This window comes from Corythoichthys intestinalis, chromosome 3 (genome assembly GCF_030265065.1).
Source record: "Corythoichthys intestinalis isolate RoL2023-P3 chromosome 3, ASM3026506v1, whole genome shotgun sequence".
Taxonomy (NCBI): Eukaryota; Metazoa; Chordata; class Actinopteri; order Syngnathiformes; family Syngnathidae; genus Corythoichthys; species Corythoichthys intestinalis.
The window spans coordinates 48971811-48994037 of NC_080397.1; the positions used below are offsets into that span (position 1 = coordinate 48971811).

Below are 22227 nucleotides of genomic sequence, written 5' to 3' on the forward strand. Positions count from 1 at the left end.
GCTTCTAATCCTACTGCAAAAGGATTTGAACTTGTGTATCAACTTTGTCTTCTCATTTCATGCCCGTGTCATTTTTACAGAAAAAGGGGGATATTTTTAGCTTTTACAGGTAGCTTGCGTATGGTACCTCTAATAGTATCTGAGAGAGTGGAAAACTGCAGTCTTTTACACAGTGTGTAAAGGAAGCTTCTGAAAACACTCTTCGAAAGGTCGAAAACTTGCAGAAACCTTAATAGACAACGTACACTGCAAATTTATAATGTTTTAATCAGATTATTTTTCTTAAATCTAGTCAAATAATTTTCTCCATCTTGTTTTGAGTGTTAAAGACTAGTTAACAGATTAATGCATCAGGTTTCAGTAAATAGTACTTAAATTAAAGGTGGGTAACTTTTCACCTAAATCAAGAAAGAAGTGCTTTTAAATAATGTTTTGAATAATATCTATTCTTGAATTAAGAACATTTTGACATTTCAAATCTTTTTTTTTTAAGATTAAATATACAATTTTTTTGCTTAAAATAAGTCTGTTAAGCTTATTTTCAGCTAGCTATTTTTCTTATCCATCCATCCATCCATCCATCCATCCATCCATTCATTATCTTCCGCTTCGTCCAGAGTCGGGTCGCGGGGGCAGCAGCTTTAGCAGGGAAGCCCAGACTTCCCTCTCCCCAGCCACTTCAGCCAGCTCCTCCGGCAGGATTCCAAGGCGTTCCCAGGCAAGCCGAGTGACATAGTCTCTCCAGCGTGTCCTGGGTCGACCCCGGGGCCTCCCGCCGGTGGGACATGCCCTGAACACCTCTCCAGGGAGGCGTCCAGGAGGCATCCAAACCAGATGCCTGAGCCACCTCAACTGGCTCCTCTCAACACGGAGGAGTAGCGGCTCGACACCGAGCCCCTTCCGGATGACCGGGCTTCACACCCTATCTCTAAGGGAGAGCTCGGACACCCTGCGGAGGAAACTCATTTCGGCCGCTTGTATCCGGGATCTTGTTCTTTCGGTCACGACCCACAGCTCGTGACTTTGACTCGTGAGGGTAGGAACGTAGATCGACCGGTAAATTGAGAGCTTCGCCTTTTGGCTCAGCTCCTTCTTCACCACAACAGACCGGTGCAGAGTCCGCATCACTGCAGACGCTGCACCGATCCGCCTGTCAATCTCCCGCTCCCTCCTACCGTCACTCGTGAACGAGACCCCAAGATACTTGAACTCCTCCACTTGGGGCAGGATCTAATCCCCGACCCGGAGAGGGCATGCCACCCTTTTCTGGCTGAGGACCATGGTCTCGGATTTGGAGGTGCTGATCTTCATCCCAACCGCTTCACACTCGGCTGTAGGCATGTGCCGGTATGACATTTTGACGGTACGATAACCGTGAGCAAAAATACCGCGGTTTCACGGTATCACGGTATTGCAATTATAGCTCCAAAATTTTGAGATGTATGGGTTTAAAAAAAAAGAAGAAAATTGTTTTTTTCCATTGAACAGTATTTTTTTCCAAAACATATTTGCAAATTGGAACATGAATATAATGTGAAAATAAATAAATTAACAAAAAATAACAAATATTTTATATAAAATTAAAATAGAACCTACACTATACCCACAGCCACAGCTCAAGTTGCTCAATATTAGAGTAAGAACAAAATAATTGCTATAAAAAAGTAAAAACACTTCTAAATGAAATTAAAAATATATACTGTATCACTTTTTTTGAGGGGGGGAAGCACAAGTGAAGTTTCGCCATTTTCAGCCACTGTGTCAACTCTAGTCTACATGATGCCATGCCTTTGTGTTAAAAAGAACAAAGAATTCATAAGTTAATAAGTTAGTTAAAAATGTATAAGTTAGTTTTATAAATTAGTTAAAAGGTAAATATTGTTCAGGAAAGGTTTCATCTAAAAAAAAAAAAAAAAGTGAGGAGTGAGAACTCCTTTCACAATTAGCGATCTTTGACGCGATCCTTTTTCTTTCCCCCTTCATTCAAGCTTGTTTCTCACTCAGCGTCTGTGAGACATAAAACCTCAACAAAGCTGCTCTCCCAGCTTAGCCTAGGCTAACATTCGTCTTTGTAAGTTTTAGTTAGTTTGCATATTGAATTTGAAAGGAAAATGTGTGTTTTGTTTTTTTAACTTTTTAATGGTGCTACTGCTATCCTGTTGAACCTAATCACACGTGGAAAAATCGAATTGTACAACGTTTTAAATGTATTCATTTGTATATTTCACCACGATTTGAGAGCTCAATAAATTGAAGAAAAGAACGCCTTGTGTTTGGAGGGTGTGTTTTTGGGTTTGCTGGCTGTAGAGCAGTATAGCGTCACTGACACTCACGGCAACAAACGGGAAGGGTGAGCGCTGCCGCACCAAGCCACTTCGGCTGCATTTTGGCACATGAAAAATAGCGAATACCGTACCAAGGTATGACGGAAAATTTTAGTGGTTTTGAAACCGCAACGTTTTCACATCACAGTAAACCGTGAAACCGGTAACCGGCACATGTCTTCTCGGCTGCGAACCGCCCCAGTGAGAGTTGGAGGTCGCGTTCTGCCGGAGGTGGGTGTTAAAGCTCTTTCTGACAGGGGATTCTGCCAGACGTTCCCAGCAGACCCTCACAATACGTTTGGGCCTGCCAGGTCTGGCCAGCATCTTCCCCCACCATCGGAGCCAACACACCACCAGGTGGTGATCAGTTGACAGCTCCGCCCCTCTCTTCACCCGAGTGTCCAAAACATGCGGCCGCAAGTCCGATGATACGATTGCAAAGTCGATCATCGAACTTCGGCCTAGGGTGTCCTGGTGCCAAGTACACATATGGACACCCTTATGTTTGAACATGGTGTTTGTTATGGACAAACTGTGACGAACACAGAAGTCCAATAACAAAACACCACTCGGGTTCTGATCGGGGGGCCGTTCCTCCCAATCACGCCCCTCTAGGTCTCACTGTCGTTGCCCACGCGAGCGTTGAAGTCCCCCAGAAGAACGAGGGAGTCCCCAGAGGGGGCGCTCTCCAGCACACCCTCCAAGGACTCCAAAAAGGGTGGGTACTCTGAACTGCTGTTTGGTGCATAAGCACAAACCACAGTCAGAACCCGTCCCCCCACCCAAAGGCGGAGGGAAGCTACCCTCTCTTCTACTGGGGTAAACCCCAACGTAAAGGCGCCAAGCCGGGGGTCAATAAGTATGCCCACACCTGCTCGGCGCCTCTCACCGTGGGCAACTCCAGAGTGGAAGAGAGTCCAACCCCTCTCGAGAGGACTGGTACCAGAACCCAAGCTGTGTGTGGAGGAGAGTCCGACTGTATCTTGTCGGAACTTCTCTGCCTCGCACACCAGCTCGGGCTCCTTCCCTGCCAGAGAGGTGACATTCCATGTCCCAAGAGTTAGCTTCTGCAGCTGGGGGTCTTTGGCTGCCGCCCAACTCCCTATGCACCCGACCCCTTTGGCCCATCCCACAGGTGGTGAGCCCATGGGAAGCTATTTTTCTTATTTCAAGAAATCTAAGAAGCACTACTTGAAGCACTGGCAGATAATTTCACTTATTTCGAGTAGATTTACATGGACAACAAGATAATTTAACTAGTTTGTGGGAGGTGTATTTTTGCAGTGTAAAAGGGGCTTCAAATACGACTGAAAATTGGAAAATTGGAAAATGACTGTGTTTAGAGGGAAATATTTTTGTTTTCTACCTGTATGTGGTTTCCTTATGTGACAGGATCTGGGTTCTCGGCAGCCACAAAAGGTTCCTCTCTCGTGAACTGACAGGGTGTGTCTCGTCCTTCTCTCCGACTGTTCTGGGTATGAACGGCAGCTGTCACTTCTCGGTGGTCCCGCCTCACTTTCACTGGTGGTCTCAGTATTCTTCTTTCCCGACGTCCCTCTGTCAGCCACCTCTTCCTTTTCTTTGCGCTGGTCCCTCTCATCCGGCAACTGCACTCGCGGGGACGAGCAGGGCACAGCAGTTTCTGGTTCCGAGAGGGAGACGGCCGTTTCGTAGTCAGTGTTGTTGGCTGTGCTGGTTTCAGGCAGTAATGGCTTCTCAGTGCCCAGAGGAGCCTGGAAAGATGACATTGAACTTTATACTGCATAGTCATGCTTGATATTGTCACCTCAGGTGGGGTTTTTTTCTTATTCTTAGCAGAATATAAAATAAAACATTTTAATGGCAGCACACAGGTTTGAAATGTGAAGGGCAAACTTTTTTACACCCTTCTAATAAAACTACTTTTCATGCCTGGTGCCAGCGGTTTATACAACATTTCACACATTTCACCATAAATATTCCTCTTTTTTGTTTGTTTTTCACGTCCAAGGGCACCTTAAGTTGGAGCTATTCTTTTCAAATAAACCCCCATTCGTGTGTTTAATAAGCAAGAAGTTTTATTGAACAGTGGAACCTCCTCAGGCACCATAGTTCACACATCAGTCTCAGTTCTAAGGATTGGTGTTTGAATCCTGGATGCGGTGTTCTCGTGTGGAGTTGTATATGTTTTCCCAATGTGTCTTTCTTCCACATTGCAAAAACATACAACTTCATTTTAATGAAGATTGCCGGAGCAGTCTATAAAATATTGTTGAAATAGATGTGTTCTCATTTTATTTTACATTTCGCAAATTCATGTACTAAATGAAAGGAGTAAAACATATCAGCATCACTTCCCTCCCTAGCAATTCAATACAGTGGCGATCACCTCTCATAGAGGGGCCTCCTCTTAATCTATATACTCTGGCCATGCAACACTGATGGACTGAAGCATATGTGTCAAACCGATCCTCAAAGGGCCGCAGAGGGTGCGGGTTTTTGTTCAAACCCATCAGGGGGACAGCCTTTCACCATTTTGGTGTCTTACAATTGATTGCAGTCAGATGCTACTTTTTTTTAACAGGAACCTCATTGGTTGAACTGTCTGTGTGAGGTCTGTTGGAACAAAGACCAGGACCCACTGTGGCCCTTTGTGGAATCAGTTTGACACCCCTGGTCAATAAAGGTTTGCAAAGAATTTGCTGGTTACAGCATAAATGGCTAAACACACACGTACAGTACTTTTAGTCTGTATTAATATATTAATATCACTGTAATTTTCGGACTATAAACCACTAGTTACCCAACACACACACCTCCATGAAGTAGACCTCCCATCAGATGCAAATTTATAATAAAATTATGTTCGTTATTTATGCTAGGTTTGTGCTCGTTTGTGCTGAAAAGTTTCGTTTGTGCTGCTATTAAAGGTGTGTGTGAAATTTCCGAGCGGCAGAGTTTGTTTTTTGAAGGCAAAGCTGCGCCTGACATTTTAGCGAGAAAGACGACAAAAAACAAATTCGTAAAATACATTCTGGGAATTTTTCAGCTGGATCGAATGTTTTTGCGTATTGAATCGAAGCGAGCGTATCGACCAGTTCAATATAAAACCGAGTATTGTTGCATCCTTAGTAGATATCACATGTGTAAAGAACTACATGCGAAATGACAGACTCGGCGGCGTTACCACGTGGAGGGAGAGCGAGATGCGAAATGATAGATTGACCGGCATTAGTAAACAGCCGCCATCTTAAAGCAGTAGACCTCTCAGGAAGGCTCTGTTGTAGCGAACCTTCTGAGCGAACCTAACTTTATATCTAAAATACTCCTAAAACGGCAAAATCTTGACTTGAATCTATCTTTAAACGATGAAACAGTTTTAAAACTTTAACATGTCGAAAGTAGACATACAGTGCCCTCCATAATTATTGGCACCCCTGAAAAAGACCTTTAAAACCTTTTTTAGCTTCTAATATTTTGTTTTAATTCAAATAAGGAGAAAAATCCAACCTTCAATACAAGTGCATTCATTCAGTGGGGAAAAAATCCCACATAAAAAAAAAAATATTTGACATCAAATAATGTGTGTCACAATTATTAGCACCCCTGGTGTTAATACTTTGTACAACCCCCTTTTGCCAACAAAACAAGGTCTGGGGACTGAGATGGCCAAGGGAGGAGCTTGATTTTGTGTCTGGTGAACCATTTCTGTGTAGATTTGGCCATATGTTTAGGGTCATTGTCTTGCCGAAAGACCCAGTGACGACCCATCTTCAGCTTTCGGGCAGAGGGCAACAGATTTTGATTTAAAATGCCCTGGTATTTCAAAGCATTCATGATGCCATGCACCCTAACAAGGTTCCCAGGGCCTTTGGAAGCGAGATAGCCCCACAGCATCACTGACCCACCCCCATACTTCACAGTGGGTATGAGGTGCTTTTCAGCATGCGCATCTTTCGTGGTACGCTAGATCCACTTAGAGTGTTTGTTGCCAAAAAGCTCAATCTTGGTCTCATCTGACCAAAGCACACGGTCCCAGTTGAAGCCTGAGATTGAGCTTCTTGGCAACAAACACTCTAAGTGGGTCTGGCGTGCCACGAAAGATGCACATGCTGAAAAGCACCTCATACCCACTGTGAAGTATGGGGGTGGGTCAGTGATGCTGTTTCGCTTCCAAAGGCCCTGGGAACCTTGTTAGGGTGCTGATGTGACTCGCAGCCCCTCATTTACTGCAAAATGGACCCGAAGAGGTGCCATTCATGTTGTGCAACGTTTGCGCTAGTTGTTGGGACACCCCTCTGTTATTGCTACGCTTCGTCAGCCACGACGGAGGTGATGCCACTGACGTCATCACTCAAAATTACTATCTCAATATCTATAAAAAAATAGCAACACCAACTAAATTTTTTACAGCATAAACGTATCATAAACGAATGGCACCATTTCGGGTCCATTTTGCAATAAACGGGGGGCTGCGTGACATCATCACTCGAAATTAATATCTCAATATCTCAAAAAAAAAATAGCACAAACGAAAAATTTTGCAGCACAAACGCAGCACAAACGAATTACATAATTTTTTAATACATTTGCATCTGATGGGGGGCCAACTTCACGGAGGTAACACACACACCTCTTTGAACACTTCGGCATGTAGTCCAGTGCAGCTAATGTGTCGATTTATGGGTTTTTACAGGCTAATGAGCTAAATTTCTTTTGTCAATATCTTGCAATACGATATAGACACCTGTATTTTATGGTGCTGCATCATAAGAACAAATAAAATTTTATTGTAAAAATATGAAGGGCGAAGCATATAGTCAAGTGTGCCTTATAGTCTGAAAATGAAAGTACTTACCAATTTATCCATTAACCCTTTAACACCGAATGTGTTGGGAGCGACAAAAAACGCATATCATCTTTGAAGCCTCGTCACAAAGTATTTACGTCACTCACGTGCTGCTGGTTGGTCTTATTTGAAAGTGCGGAAGTTGAGGTCCACGCCCACGGGAGATAATGTCATGTGAGTTTTATAGTTTTATTTCCCTCATAAATAAGCATTAAAAGGATGCATGGACCATTTGTTTATGTCCATATTTCCATGATTTCTTGTCCTTTTTCAAAACCGAAAGCACCATAAAGGACGACATATGCCAGGAGCTATTGTGAGGTCAAGAAGGACGGACGTAATGTGAACATTTTTAATAAATTGCTGAGCGAGGCGCCACCTAATGAGAGGGAGGCGAAAGAGCGAGCGACGGCTGGTTGGATTGAGCAAGCGACTTTGAAACGTGCGGAATGAATTGAAAACTAAATCAAGCTAATGCATTATTTCATCAACTCGAAGAAGAGGATAGACCAGATTTGTCATTTTCTTCAGATGAGTCGGCAAGTTGGGAAAAGTGACAGGCGGACAGCGCAAACGGCGGAAGAGTGGGCTGTGTGACACAATGTATGATGTGGCTCTTGGTCCTGTTCAAGGGGGAACTGAGTGGTATGCCTGAAAAATTTTTTCCTCAATTAGTTTATAGTGAATACTTTTGAAAAGACTTCTTTTTTCAATGTTATATTTGATTTTTTTACACTATCAATCTTTTCAATTTGTATACAAGATCAAGAAGCTTGATTGCATGTACCGTATTTTTCGGACTAAGTCGCACCTAAATATAAGTCACACCAGCCATAAAATGCCCAACGAAAAGGAAAAAAAACATACAAGTCGCACCGGAGTATAAGTCGCATTTTTGGGTGGAATCCAACACATAGAACAGATATGTCATCTTGAAAGGCAATTTAAAATAAAAATTAAATAAAGAAAAGTGGCATGGAAAATGAATGAATGAATAAAGAACAACATGCTGAATCAGTGTACAGCATGGGTGTCCAAACCTGTCCGCAAGGGCCGCTGCGGGTCCTGGTTTTTGTTCCTACCAATCGAGCACAGACAGTTTAACCAATGAAGTTTCTGCTAAAACAAGCAGCACCTGACTGCAATCAACTGATTACACTTGTGAGACACCAGATTGGTGAAAAGAAATCATCTTGGTTTGAAGGAATGAAATCCAGCAACCACTGCGGCCCTATGTGGAATAGTTTGGACACCACTGGTGTACAGTATGATAATGTTACATAATGGTAAATGGTGTTATACTTATATAGCGCTTTTCCACATTTCAAGGCGCTCAAAGCGCTCTACACTATCTCGCCATCCACCTACTGGTGACGCAGCACCAGGAGCAACGTGGGGATCAGTATCTTGCTCAAGGACACTTAGACGAGTTCATCAGGGCGAAGAATCGAACCCACAACCTCTGGGTTGGGGGACAACTACTCTACCACTGAGCCACGCCACCCCATAATGCATGAACAACGAAATGCGAACATAGTCGGTATGTTAACGTAGATTTATTCAGAGAACTATAGCATGAAGAAGATCCTAAAAAGTTTACCAAACCATCAGTGTCACTCCAAAACACCAAAAATAACGTGTGAATTGATATAATGATGTGTTAATAATTTCACACATAAGTCGCTCCAGAGTATAAGCCGCACCGCCAGCCCAACAATGAAAAAAAAACTGCGACTTATAGTCCAAAAAATATGGTATATACTATTGATAAAGTGATGGATACCATACCTAACCTCACAAAAAGATATCCTCCAAACCCTTTTTGTGTTAAATGGTGTATATATATATGTATTGATATTTTTTTCAGTATTTTGCACTGTTGGTCTACTGTATATAACATGTTTTGACCATAGTATGTGTAAAGGCCAAGAACGCCTATGACCAAACCTGCTGTTTGTTTTGAATTGTCAAATATAAAACTATTCAATCTTATTTTTTTCTGCTGAATGTTTATCCAAATAAGTTGAATAAATATTATCAAGCTTCAAAACGTTTCGTAGATATGGTTGTCAATGAGACATCAGTATTACAAATTTAAACATAAGATTTGGGGATTTTTGGTCTTTTGGGGTCCAAAATAGTTATTATAATTGGTCAGTGAAGAAAACATCAGTTTGGACATGAAAGTTATGGTGTCCTGAAAAAACAATTGAGCAATTTTTTCTTTGAAATATAAAGGCAACATCAAAGGCATGCGAATTCGGACAAAATAGGCTTAAGTGTTCAAGGGTTAAAATGTATACACATCAAATTTTATAAGAAGATCTCTATTCATAATTCATTCATTCATTTATTCATTTTTCGTACCTCTTATCCTGATAAGGGCCGTGGGGTCGCTGGAGGAGGTGCACACTGAACTGATTGCAGGCCAATAGCGTTCTATTCTCAATGTTTATATTTTTTCACTATCATTATCAATTAGGGCTGCAGTTATCGATTGTTTTAGTAGTCGATTAATCGATGAACTAATTAGTTCGAATAATCGAAAATTTAAATACCTGAGCTGAACCTCAAACGGTATAAAAAATAAATAAATACTGTAAATGAGGATCTATGTACAGCAAAAGAACAATTGGCTAATTTACATAGCAAAGTCCACTAGCTTAAATGCTGTAAAATGCTAACTTTTTTTTTTTAGAAATTAACAAGTGGTACACACACATATTCCCACAAAAAAAAAAAAACGGCTAAATATACCTATGAACTAAATTACGAATGCATTAAAAAAAAAAACTCAAACTTAGCCTTTGTTGGTCTTAACAGGAAGCAGCTGGATTAAGCCATGTGAAATGAGGCAGACTAGAGGGCAGTCTATCCACCCAAATCAATAAATCTAAATGCAAACACTTTCAAAACAAACCATTACAACGCCACTTTAATTAAACGAATACTCGAAGCAGCAAAATTTAATTTGAATCTTTTTTTCTAATCGAATACTCGAGCTAATCGATTAATCGTCGCAGCACTAGTATCAATACAGAAAAACAGTAAATTCTGCATGGGAATTCTCAACCTCCATGCAGCGAATGTGAACGATGCCTGCGTTAAAAAGACCATCATATTTTACGCACTCAGACGCAATTGCAACTAGATAATATTCATATGGGAGCATTTAGGTCACAGCCAAGCTAAAAGCAGTACCTGTGAGGAAGATATAGTCTCTTGGACAGGTTGACCATCAGTTGCAGCAGTGTCAGTGATGGGCCCAGACACTAGGATCGGTCCAGGACTGGGAGCTGGCAGAGCTTCGGCCTCAGAGACAGAGTCTTCGGTAATAGGAATGAATTCGGATGGGGTGATGGCTGTGGTGCGATCCTCTGATACCATGGGAGACTGAAGCGAGCTCTCCAGGCCGACGTCACTTGGACAAGAAGCTGGGGTGAGCCCTCCGGTCCCCGGGGTGACTGTAGCAATGCCAGGACTCTCAGGATTCTCCCCTGGTGGCCTCTGGTGAGGAAAGCGGTGATGGGCCGAAAGGGACTTGGGCAACAGGTGTTTCTTGTGTCGCGACGAGCGCCCGTTGCCGTAATCTTCAATGAAACCTGAGTCATCGCCCTCATTGGCCGTCGAGCCACTGAGGCAGTTGATGAAGACGTTCCGATTATTTGTGGAAGAGGAGGCCGAGGCTTTGTCGAAATCCTCAGTTTGAGAGCGTGTGATTTTTTTCTGCCGATAGCTCCCAAAGCCAAACGAGTGTCGCGACTTTGTGTGAGCTTCACTAAAACCTCCCGACTGTGACGCAGTAGTCGGCTGCTGGCTGTTCCCATTGGCATCGGTGGTTTGGGCAGAGACTGAGGGCGACGTGAGGTTCAAGTTGACGGGCTGGACGCGAGGATTGCTGCTCCGCTTGGCTGAGAAGCTCAGAGAGGGTGCGCGAAAGAGACTCCGACGTTTGCCGGTGCTCCCTGAGCTGGAGTTGGTGCTGGAGGGCGACGAAGTGTGTGCGCAGTTGCCCCCTGACGACGGTGACGATGGCAGCGAGTCCTGTCTCTTGCAGTTGCTCCGCCGGAAGATGGGCAGGCGGGAGACTAGCGTGGAGCGACGCGAGCCGGATTCACCCATCGATAGGCTGAGGCGATGGTGGGGCAGTCTGCAGATTAAACAGACAACATGATTAAAGAAGGACAAGCTCTATGTTCAATGGGGTCTCCAAAGCAATCTTCAATAAATTATTTCCTATCATTAATCACACTGACAAATGTGGACCAACTAATAGTAAGCCAATTATTCTTCCCTTCATTAACGTTGGGGAATTAAAAGGTATTATGTTATTGTGACAGTGGCACGAAAACATTACTGCATAGCAAGGTAATCGAAGTTTTGGACTTTCCATCATAGTTTGATTTTAGTTGATTTTGAATATAGTTTTAACTTTTAATCTTTTTTTTAGAGTTTAAGTAGGTTATATCAGTTTTCATTTTATATCAGTTTTCATTTTTCTTGAAAACATACAGTCAGAAAAATAAGTACAAATGACATATTATGCAGAGTGAAATGGAATATATTTTGAAGATCGCGCAAACATTGACTTTTTTAAATCATAAGGAAATGAATAAGTAGCCGAACATAAATGAACAAATATAAGTCCAAAGTGCACATTGACGGCTAAGATGTTCTGAACCTCCTCCCAATCAGAGCAAATAAAACTAAATATGATAAATAAGTAGAGGTGGCAATCTTTGGGCACCTAACGATTCAATTACGATTCAGACTCCGATTCGATTATAAATCAATTATTGATGCCTCCCTCCCCCCATTTTTTTTTATTTTTTTTTTTTATGTTTTGTATATTTGTTCCAAAATTGTTCAAAAATCCTCTCAGGCTAAATAAACCAAACTACTATTTTAGTATCAAGTTACCGGTTAAAAACAGTAAATAAAATACTTAAGTCCCCATTCTGTATCAGCAGCTTTAAACTACATTCAAATAATTTAATGATGTAAGTAACTTGAGTATTGAGTAAGTAACTGTGGTGTTACATTTCATGTTTTTTTTTCCATTTTTTCAAAAAACAAAACAAAAACATAGCAACCTTTGCTATGTTTGGAGGTCATTTAATGTTGTGAATCAACTGTTAAAGGTGTTAAAATTGCGCCCGTTATTCCATAATTTCCCTCATGTCTACTTTCGACATGTGAAAGTTTTAAAACTATTTCATCATTTAAAGATAGATTCAAGTCAAGATTTTGCCGATTTAGGGGTATTTTAGATAAAAAGTAATTAGGTTCGTTACAACAGAGCCTTCTAGAGAAGTCTACTGCTTTAAGATGGCGCCTGTTTACTTGCGCGGGAAAGTCTGTCACTTCACATCTAGTCTAGATATATGTTATATCTACCATAGCCGTATGTTGCCGTATGTTTGTAGCAACTAGCAACTGCGCGCTGTTTGTAGCGCCTGACGGCCACAGTCAACTATTAATGTTTTTTTTTTTTACCAAGCGGCATTAGCTGCACATGATATTTACTCTCGGTCCGTTCCTCATTGCGTCCCGAAGACCGCGCTGACTGCGTTTTATTTCCGCTTTACCTGGTATAATTCCATAATTGGAACTTGGACGTTTGTGAATCGTTCTCGAATCTTCCACGGCCGAATCGCGAATAATCTAAGAATCGGAAATTTTGCAGAAAATAAGCCTCCTCAACGCTTTCGTTGCACTTAAAGATTTGATCCATTTTATGTTGCATTGCCCCTTTTTTTTGTTGCTTCAATTCAACAAGCTTTTTTTTTTTTTGCTGTTCCAGAAAACATGCACATTTGAACCAATTAGAGCTAACCATCTCTGCTGATCACATGTCAGTATGTCAGCCAATTGAACGGATTAATGAGTTCGGCTGTTTTGCTTTGCTGCGTGCATTCGCACATTGACGTGACTCATCGTCAGACTCAGATAACTGCAGCACCTGGGGAAACCACCATGCCGTCCATGGAATAAAATCAATAATAAATATTGGTGGAAACTGATTACGCTACACAAGCGCTTTATTATTAAGACTTGTGTATGTTAATCTGATGTTGGTAGATTGTTTTCTTCCTGGAGCTGAAACGCATGTGTGGCAGCTTAGCATTTTATTTTTGTTTGTTTTTTTTCACATAGCGTTTTGACAGTTGCTGTCATATTTTCGGAATCAAAGCACTGTGTTACGGCCCTGAATCTTATACCAGGACTGCGTTCTGGCCCTGAATCTTATACCGGAACTGCGTTCCTGACCGTTCTGGTCCACTTTCATCCCTGGCGATGGCTCTCTAGAATATACTTAGTGAGAGGTCACTCTTTGAATATTCACATAGTCTTGCTGGCTGTATCAAGTGTGTGTAACATGCCTAAATTACATGACGTAATTTGTGCTGCTTGGAATCTATAAGAATATCATTAGATAAACTACCAAACAATTCCATGGAACTGAAACGCACTACAAACCGGTTCCCAAATCCCATCCCTAGCTGCCCACCTCTGCTACAAGTTACCTGAAGGTCTGAAGTGCACTCAAACTGTTAACTCCTTCAAATCAGGGCTAAAAACACTTTTATTTATCAAAGCATATTTATAACTGTCATAACTGTTATAACTGTATAACTATACAGTATATTTGAACTTTCAATCTATTTGCTTTTTATTCATTTTCTGCTTTCTTTCCATTTTCGATATTAATGTGATTTTTATGCATAATTTTTAGGGTTGTCAAAATTATCGCGTCAACAGGCGTTGATTAATTTTTTAAATTAATCACGTTAAAATAGTTGACACAATTAACGCAATGCCCCGCTCAGACAGATTTAAATGACAGTACAGTTAAACGCTCACTTTCTTGTGTTTTATGGAGTTTTGCTGCCCTCTGCTGGCGCTTGGGTGCGACTGATTTTAAGGCTTCAGAACCCATGAGCATTGTGTAAGTAATTATTGACATCAACAATGGCGGGCTACTAGTTTATTTTTTGATTGAAAATTTTAAAAATTTTATTAAAACGAAAACATTAAGAGGGGTTTTAATATAAAATTTCTATAACTTGTACTAACATTTTTCTTTTAAGAACTACAAGTCTTTCTATCCATGGATCGCTTTGACAGAATGTTAATAATGTTAATGCCATCTTGTTGATTTATTGTTATAATAAACAAATACAGTCCTTATGTACCGTATGTTGAATGTATATATCCATCTTGTGTCTTATCTTTCCATTCCAACAATAATTTACAGAAAAATATGGCATATTTTATAGAGGGTTTTGATTGCGATTAATTGCGATTAATTACGATTAATTAATTTTTAAGCTGTAATTAACTCGATTAAAAATTTTAATCGTTTGACAGCCCTAATAATTTTATTTCCTGCATAATTTTATTTCCTGTTTCAATTGTCGAATCGTTTTATCTCTGCAAGTGGATCTTCATTTGATTTAAAGAACTTTGAATTGCCTTGTGTTGTATTGTGCTATGCAAATAAAATAGCCTTGCCTTGCCTTGTCAAGTGCAGGATTAAAAAAGAACAAATTAATGAAAGTTATTTTTAAAAAATAATTTTTTTTTAAACATTTATTTTGTCATTTTCATGTGTAAATATTGCTTCTGATGATCAAATACAAAGATGAAGGGATTAGTGCCTTTAATTTCAATACTTTGTTGTTGTTTTTTGTCTTTATAGTTTTTTCCTTGTTTCAACTACCGGAAAAAAAATGTAATCATAAACATGCAAATTGTTTCAAAACTTTACATTGCTAAATCTGTTGTGGTCTCACATTACTAATGCTACTTTTCTGAAATAGCCAGTATAGATATCACAGTGCGGCATTAAATTAGCACTCAATCTGAGTTGCCGCCAACCTTTGGGGTTAAGTCTTATGCCATCTGTTTAACCCCACAAAATGGACGCCACTGCATACTGTATTTTTAATTGGATGTAATCTGATGTAAACGGCACTAGAGAGCAACCCAAAGATAGAAAAATAGAGGCTTAATAATTTGAAAATGTAAACCTGGATTTACACTGCAGCCTATGGTTCAAGTGACACAACTGAGATTGCTGCATGTGCATTGCCACTTCCATATATACATATACAAGACCTTTGTTTCTCAGTAGAATGTTGTAAGGCAAGTTTAAAATGATAAGCTTTGAATGATAGACAAAAATCAGGCCTAACATGTGGCTAATCATTCAGAATGGACTTTGTTTTTATCCCACCACCAGATCAACCACATGCTCCGAGACGCAGCCATGTGGTTTTCGCAGTAAACCCATTAACAGACAAAACATTGCAGCAAACATTTACTCGAAGCATGCTTCCATTCCACATGAATTTTTAGCTAACAACTGCTAAAGAAGCTCCATAAAAAGAAGATAGACAGTAGGTTTACAAATCACTGCTAGATGCACAGCTACAAGTTCATATACTTACATTTTCATTATTTGTCTCGCTTCATCAGCCGAGAACTCCCAAAGTCGCAAGCGAATGACTCAAGTGTTTTGGTTTTGACCTGGCTGTAATAAGCTTACTTTAACTCCCTGCCCTGAGGTACCTCGGTGAGTGCGTCACCTCCTCCAGAAGCAAATTTGATCAAGCTACCAACGAGTCATTTATTAGATTCATATTAACCCACTTCAAGGGCCACGCTTGGCAAACATTAAAGGTCATTAAAATGTCAAGTCATATTGACCACCAAAAGGATTTGGCCGCCTTTTCTCATTAAGGAACAAGGTGAGTCAGTCCCATCTGTCTTTGAGGACAAAGCAAAACTCATCCTAGACTAGTTGCCAGTAAATCAGTGGAGGGGTTACCATAGTGGTCAGGGAAGTCCAAATATGAGGGTGTATTGTGATTGTGACCTGGACAATGCACTCTGACCTAGCACCTTGAGACAAGAAATATCCTCTACCTGATTAATCACAGATTACAGACAGATTGAGAGCACTGGTAGAACTGCTGGCTAATGATGACAGCATGATGGCAGCATTACACTTTTATTCATTGATAGATCAGAGAAAATGCCCAGCAATTACTTTTATTGTGCTCGAATCAAGCAGCAGTGTATATGCATGACTAAATTAGTAAACTAAAACAAGATGACCATACTTTTCTGATCATGAGGCGCACGAGACTACAAACCACATCCACCAAATTTGACAAGAAAACTAGATTTGTTCATATATAAGACGAACTGGACTATAAATTGTAAGTGTACATTAGACATGTGCCGATTACTGGTTTCAAGGTACAGCGATTTTTCGCAGTTAATGGGGACAAGAACCCACTGCCAAGTTTTTTTTTTTTTTTGTTCAATAAATTTATTCAGATCTATCATCGGAAAGAGACACATATAAGATTTTTTTAATATGTTTTTTTTTTTACCTTTTCCCCTTGAGTATATATATATATATTTTTTTTTTTTTTTTTAATTTATGGATAGTGTATTGGCCTGAATATAAGACGGCCCTGATTATAAGGCGACCCCCGCTTTTTCAAGACTCAAGTTTGAAAAAAAGACTTTTAGAATACCAAATTAATTTTTATACAGAAAATAATTACAGTACATCTGAAAAAAATGATTATAACTATATATTTGAGAGAAAAAGCATGTTATTTTGCCCCATTCAAATCTTAATATCTGAACCTTTAAATATGTAAACTAAAGTGCAATCACATTCGTAAGTGAATGGCTTCTGGTTTTTTAAATGTAAATAAACCAATCTATTGTAATAAAACAACAAAATTGCAATAACTGCAATAACCATCAAAGTGAGGTCTAACTGTAACTGTAGTCTTGAAACAAATCTGAATAAGGAAAACATTGCAATAAAATAATGCAAACTGGTTAAATTTGAGAGTAGCTGAGATCTGTCATGACAGAACATTACTCCTCAAGTTCAACATTCACTTCAATGATATCTGGCGCCATCTCGCGTCGTGAATGGGTATAATGTCTAGACCGCGAATATAAGATGACCCCCACTTTTTCAGTCTTATTTCAGTGCAAAAAACACCGTCTTATATTCAGGCCAATACGGTGTTTGTTAATAAATGGTTTTTAAGCACTTTAAATGTAGTAATTATAATAAGTTTTAAACATGTTACTGTCCCATGGAATTATTTTTAAAAAAAAGAATAAAAGTAGACACACAATCCATTTAAAAAAAGTAATTTTAAAAAATGCTTGTCTTTATTAAATGCTTCGTGTCCACTCATGACCATTCCAGCTGCTCACTTACACACAATGAGTTGCCACAGCAACTGTTTAACAAGGTAAATGATGATTGACGCATGCAGCCCTTTGACGGTCGAGTCTCGGGAAAGATCAAAGCTTAACTGTCTGTCAATTATCGTTTCTTAAATAGGCCACTCCAGTTCACTCTGACAAACAAAGAGGAGGGAGGGAGCGAGCGTGAGACTATGCTATCAGCTCGGGACAGCTCATCTGTATTTTTTTATTTATTTTAGTTGGAAAAAAATCCGCGATAAACTGAGGGCGCGAAGTTTGACGCGCAAAGTAGCGAGGGATTACTGTATACCGTGGTATGAAAACATGAAGTTTTCCAAAACCGCAAACATTTTCCATCATACCGTCCCTAAGGTATTAGCTTTTTTTATGTCACAAAAATGTATGAATAAATTACTCAGTGTCAGTGAGTCAGTTGTGCAACAAGATGGCCGGAGGAGGTGAACACCTGAACTTTTTTCCCCCCATCGAAGAAAATTAAATCGCTGTTATGGGAATACTTCGGCTACAGAAAAGTTACAGACGGCCGAGGCTTAGAGGCGGAGGGCCAACCGACATGTAAAACATATTTGCGGAGGGGAGTTGCAGAGGAGGCAATACCTCCAATATGATTTCGCATTTATACAAAATTAAAGTTTAGTGAACAATTTGCTAATATGTTTAAAAAAAATTAAAATCCTGTTCAATGGGAAAAAAAAAAAAATTGTTTTTTTTAACCCAGATACCTAAAAGTCACACATTTTAGAGCTTTAAGTGCAATACCGTGATATTTTTGCTTAAGGTTATCATACAGTCAGAATATCATACTAGCACATGCCTAGTGCACAGATTGTATTGTCGCCAAAAGACATGCATCTGATTATCATGTTAAAATTAAATCATTAGCTGCACTGGACTTATTACAGTATTATTTAACTATTCCTTCATTGTAGGGATGTCCCGATCCGATCATGTGATCGGAAATCGGGCCGATCATGCCATTGTTCAGCTGATCGGAATAGAGTGAAAAGAATCAGGTTTTTAATTTAAAAAATATATTTGTTTTTCTGCTTCATGCTCTTACAGCCCCTCACCTCCCTCCTGCTAGCTAAGCAGTGCGATTAATCTTAAAAAGCTTTTTTTTGTTTTTGTGTTTAGTACTTAAAGTCAACGATGATTGACAAGTTCGTAGCTTTGGTCTTGCAAGAGAAGGCTCGGTAGCTCTGCGATCAAAGGCGCAAATGTGTCAATCATCGTTTAGTTTGTTACACATCAGTCTGTGGCAACTAATTCAAGTGAGAGGCAGTTCCCCGCAGCGTGAGTGAATTTGAGTGGACTCACTCAATGAAGGATTTAATAAAGACAAGCATTTTTCTACGTTATTCTTTTTGAAAAATAATTCACTTTATGAAGGCGGCATGGCGGGACAGTGGTTAGCACGTCCACCTCACAGTTCTGTGCGTCTACATTTTGTGTTGGTGCACCTGAAGAAGAAAGTTAAGTGCAACCAAGACAAAAAGTGTGGAGCCTTGACAATATACAGTATATCGCAATGTAAAATTTTTTCAATCCAATTCAGGCCTAATTTATATATTTTTTTTTTTTTTTACTTTTTAAGCACTGAAAAGTAACAAAATAATCCAGGAATATAATAGCGTTGCCAAAAGATACAAAAATATATATGTTTTATACTCTGCAACACTCCTAGAAACAGCAGAAGAGGAAGTACTGTTAAAAATACAGTACTGTAACATGTTTGGAACTTTTGTTCAAATAAAAACTTTTTTTTTTCGGTATCAGAGAGGCACTCGGTAACGGCAGATTCTCAAAAGCAGTTGACTTGGACTCAGGTTCAAAAATATACAATCAAGACATCCCTAATTTATAGTATTTCTTTGCTAATAATGAAATACCATTTGTAGCGGAACCAGGAAAAACAAAACTCAAATGGCACTGAAACGTTTAAAAGTTTGATATAGGGATCTAGAAGTTTATATTAGGTCAATTTATGTTAACCTTTAAAGGTTATAGGTAGTGAAATGTGCATTTTTATTAAAATTGCAGAAGACATCATTTTTTTGTACAGTCAGATCCATAAATGTTGGGAAATCAATTCTGTTACCTTTTAACAACCTCACAATGGATTTGAAATGAAATGAGCAAGAGCTGCCATATACTGCAGACTTTGAAGCTTTATGTTGATGCTATTTACATTTCTTATTAGTAGTTTATTTTTATTACCAGTTTATCACTAGTAGACGTCCAATCCATTTGAACTGGGAGGGTGGCAGCGGATTAACTTTTGTTCATTCGCTCCCATCCCTCCCACTTCAAACTGATAGAATGTCTATGGCCGGTAGTGGCAGCCAATGCCAGGCAATGAGGTATTTTTGGGCCATTTAAGGTGATTTACCTGTTGATTTTGGGATATTTTATGGGTCTTTAACAGTTTATTTTGAGTTACAGAACAGGAAGTGACCTGGGAATCACCCAAATAAATAGGCAGTGACTCAAACCTAACAAAAAATGACCTGTAAATGCTCTAAAATGAGCAGCAAGTGACCTATAAATGCCCTGAAAATCGGACAGAATGACTGTAAATGCTCTGGTTTGGAATGAACAAACGTTCCCAGTAGGGTTGTTCCGATCATGTTTTTTTGCTCCGATCCGATCCCGATCGTTTTAGTATCTGCCGATCCCGATATTTCCCGATCCGATAGCTTTTTTTTTTTGCTCCCGATTCAATTCCAATCATTCCCGATAATTTTTCCCGATCATATACATTTTGGCAATGCATTAAGAAAAAAATGAATAAAACTCAGACAAATATATACATTCAACATACAGTACATAAGTACTGTATTTGTTTATTATGACAATAAACTCTCAAGATGGCATTTACATTATTAACATTCTTTCTGTGAGAGGGATCCACGGATAGAAAGACTTGTAATTCTTAAAGGACAAATGTGACTTTGTATACTGTGACTAAATATTGCCATCTAGTGGATTTTTATGAGCTTTCAGTAAATGATAATTCAGCCATTTAACTTCTGCCTAAATGCATGATGGGAAGTGCAACCATGACTGTGCGTAATGGTACCAATTGATATATCTTCTCAGCGTTGGGAAATATAACAGAGTGTTAAGAAAAAGATCAACTACAACCTTTCTTCCCCACATTGCTTCCCACAATATTTCTGATCGTTGAGAGAGGGATTGTAAGGCTTTAGCCAATTAAAAAAAAGGCTTCAAAGGCTGCTGAAATTCTCTCTACTCATTTTACGTTGCCTTTTAGGTCTATTTATACGTAATACGGTGCCTTTATAGATTGAACGCGTCAATGCGTGAGGGGGTAGTGCAGCGCATGCGTTAATTGCGTTAAATATTTTAATGTTATTACCGCCGTTGACGCGATAAGTTTGACAGCCCCACTTTAAGCCAAAACTAAAGACTCTGGATGAGTGTAAGACATTTTGTCTGTAACGTTAAAAAAAATTAGAAAATGATTTAATTTAAAAATATATATATATATATATATATATATATATTAAAAAAGGCATGTCCGATATTTTTTTGCCAATTCCGATACTTTGAAAATGACGTGATCGGACCCGATCGATCGGCAACATCACTAGTTCCCAGTCTAAATGAACTGGGCGTCGAGCAACGTCAGTGCAGCCTTAGAGTTAACCGAGACACTATTATGGTGGAAGATTTTGACGATATCTTGATTCTTGGCAGGAGGATATAGATAACCTTTTGGGATACAAAGTATCACGATATATCAGCATTTCGATATTTTGTCACACTTCTAATGTAATCCAAGAAACAATCCATCCAATTTCATTTCCTCGATAAGGTTACAGGTGAACTGGAGTCTATCCCAAGTGATGTTGGGCGACAGGTGTTGTACACCCTGGACCGGTTTCCAACTAATGGCAGGGCATATAGACAAACAAGTATCCACGCCTATGAACCTATCAGCAACTGGAATGTGGGAGGAGTACCCGGAGAAAAACCTTAGACAGAGTCCAACCCAGATCTCCAGACTGCGAGGCAGACATTCTAACTTTAAATCAGTCATTCTGATTACAAGATAAACAACAAAAGTCTTTTTTTTTTGTGTTTGGCATGCTGGTTTTTTTTAAATTAATAGCAGGAGAACTTCAGGGGAGCACCTTACCATGTTCCTAATGACACCATATGTTAACAGATTAGCTTTAAGTCATTTCCCCTTACTTACACAAATACGCACGGTCAATAAATTACACTGCATGAGGCAGATTTAGCATACAGTAGATTACTGCTGTTTTAGTTGTGTGAGGGGGAGAGGGTTTAGAGACAATGGATGGATCTATCTTTTATAAAAGGCATTTCACGATATCTCCTTGAAGATGGGATGAATATCTCATGGCGTCTACTGTATCTGACACAAGTGATTACAGAGCTGCAACTCACGATTATTTTTACAATCAATCAATTGGACGATTAATCGGATAAATGTCACTTTTTATAATTACCTTCACAATTTAACTTTAACTTGTTTTAGGCATGTTATAAGTAACAATGAACACAAAATAAATGACTATTTCCTTCAAAAATATTATCAGTTTCCTGACTTAACTGTCGTCTACAACTGTTCTGTGTTAAGTACATAAAACTTGTTAAGTTTTTAATTAAGGTTCCGAGTATAAAATATAAAAAGAATTACACAAATCAAACAAAAGTCCTGTTTATTCAAATACAAAAGGTGCTGCTGATTGGCATTTTTTTTCTTGTGGGCAAAGCGCTGATAGAAATTTTGTCAATGACTCATTCAATGTC

General features: G+C 39.4%; 1 protein-coding gene across 6 annotated transcripts in view; it reads right to left on the reverse strand.

The window, feature by feature from the left end:
- ccser1 (coiled-coil serine-rich protein 1) overlaps positions 1-22227 on the reverse strand; it is a 378554-nt gene that overhangs the window by 346040 nt on the left and 10287 nt on the right. For 3 of the 6 annotated variants that reach the window (XR_009062832.1, XM_057832959.1, XM_057832961.1), the window contains exons 1-3: positions 15606-15687; positions 10354-11302; positions 3691-4057 (exon numbers count right to left, since the gene is read on the reverse strand). Coding sequence is in view for 5 of the 6 variants with exons in the window: in XM_057832959.1 (XP_057688942.1) it covers positions 3691-4057; positions 10354-11302; positions 15606-15613 (1324 nt within the window). In the remaining variant the exon portion in view is untranslated. Of the gene's footprint in view, positions 1-3690; positions 4058-10353; positions 11303-15605; positions 15688-22227 lie in introns of those variants that run through there. The other 3 variants (XM_057832962.1, XM_057832963.1, XM_057832960.1) reach the window with 2 other exon arrangements.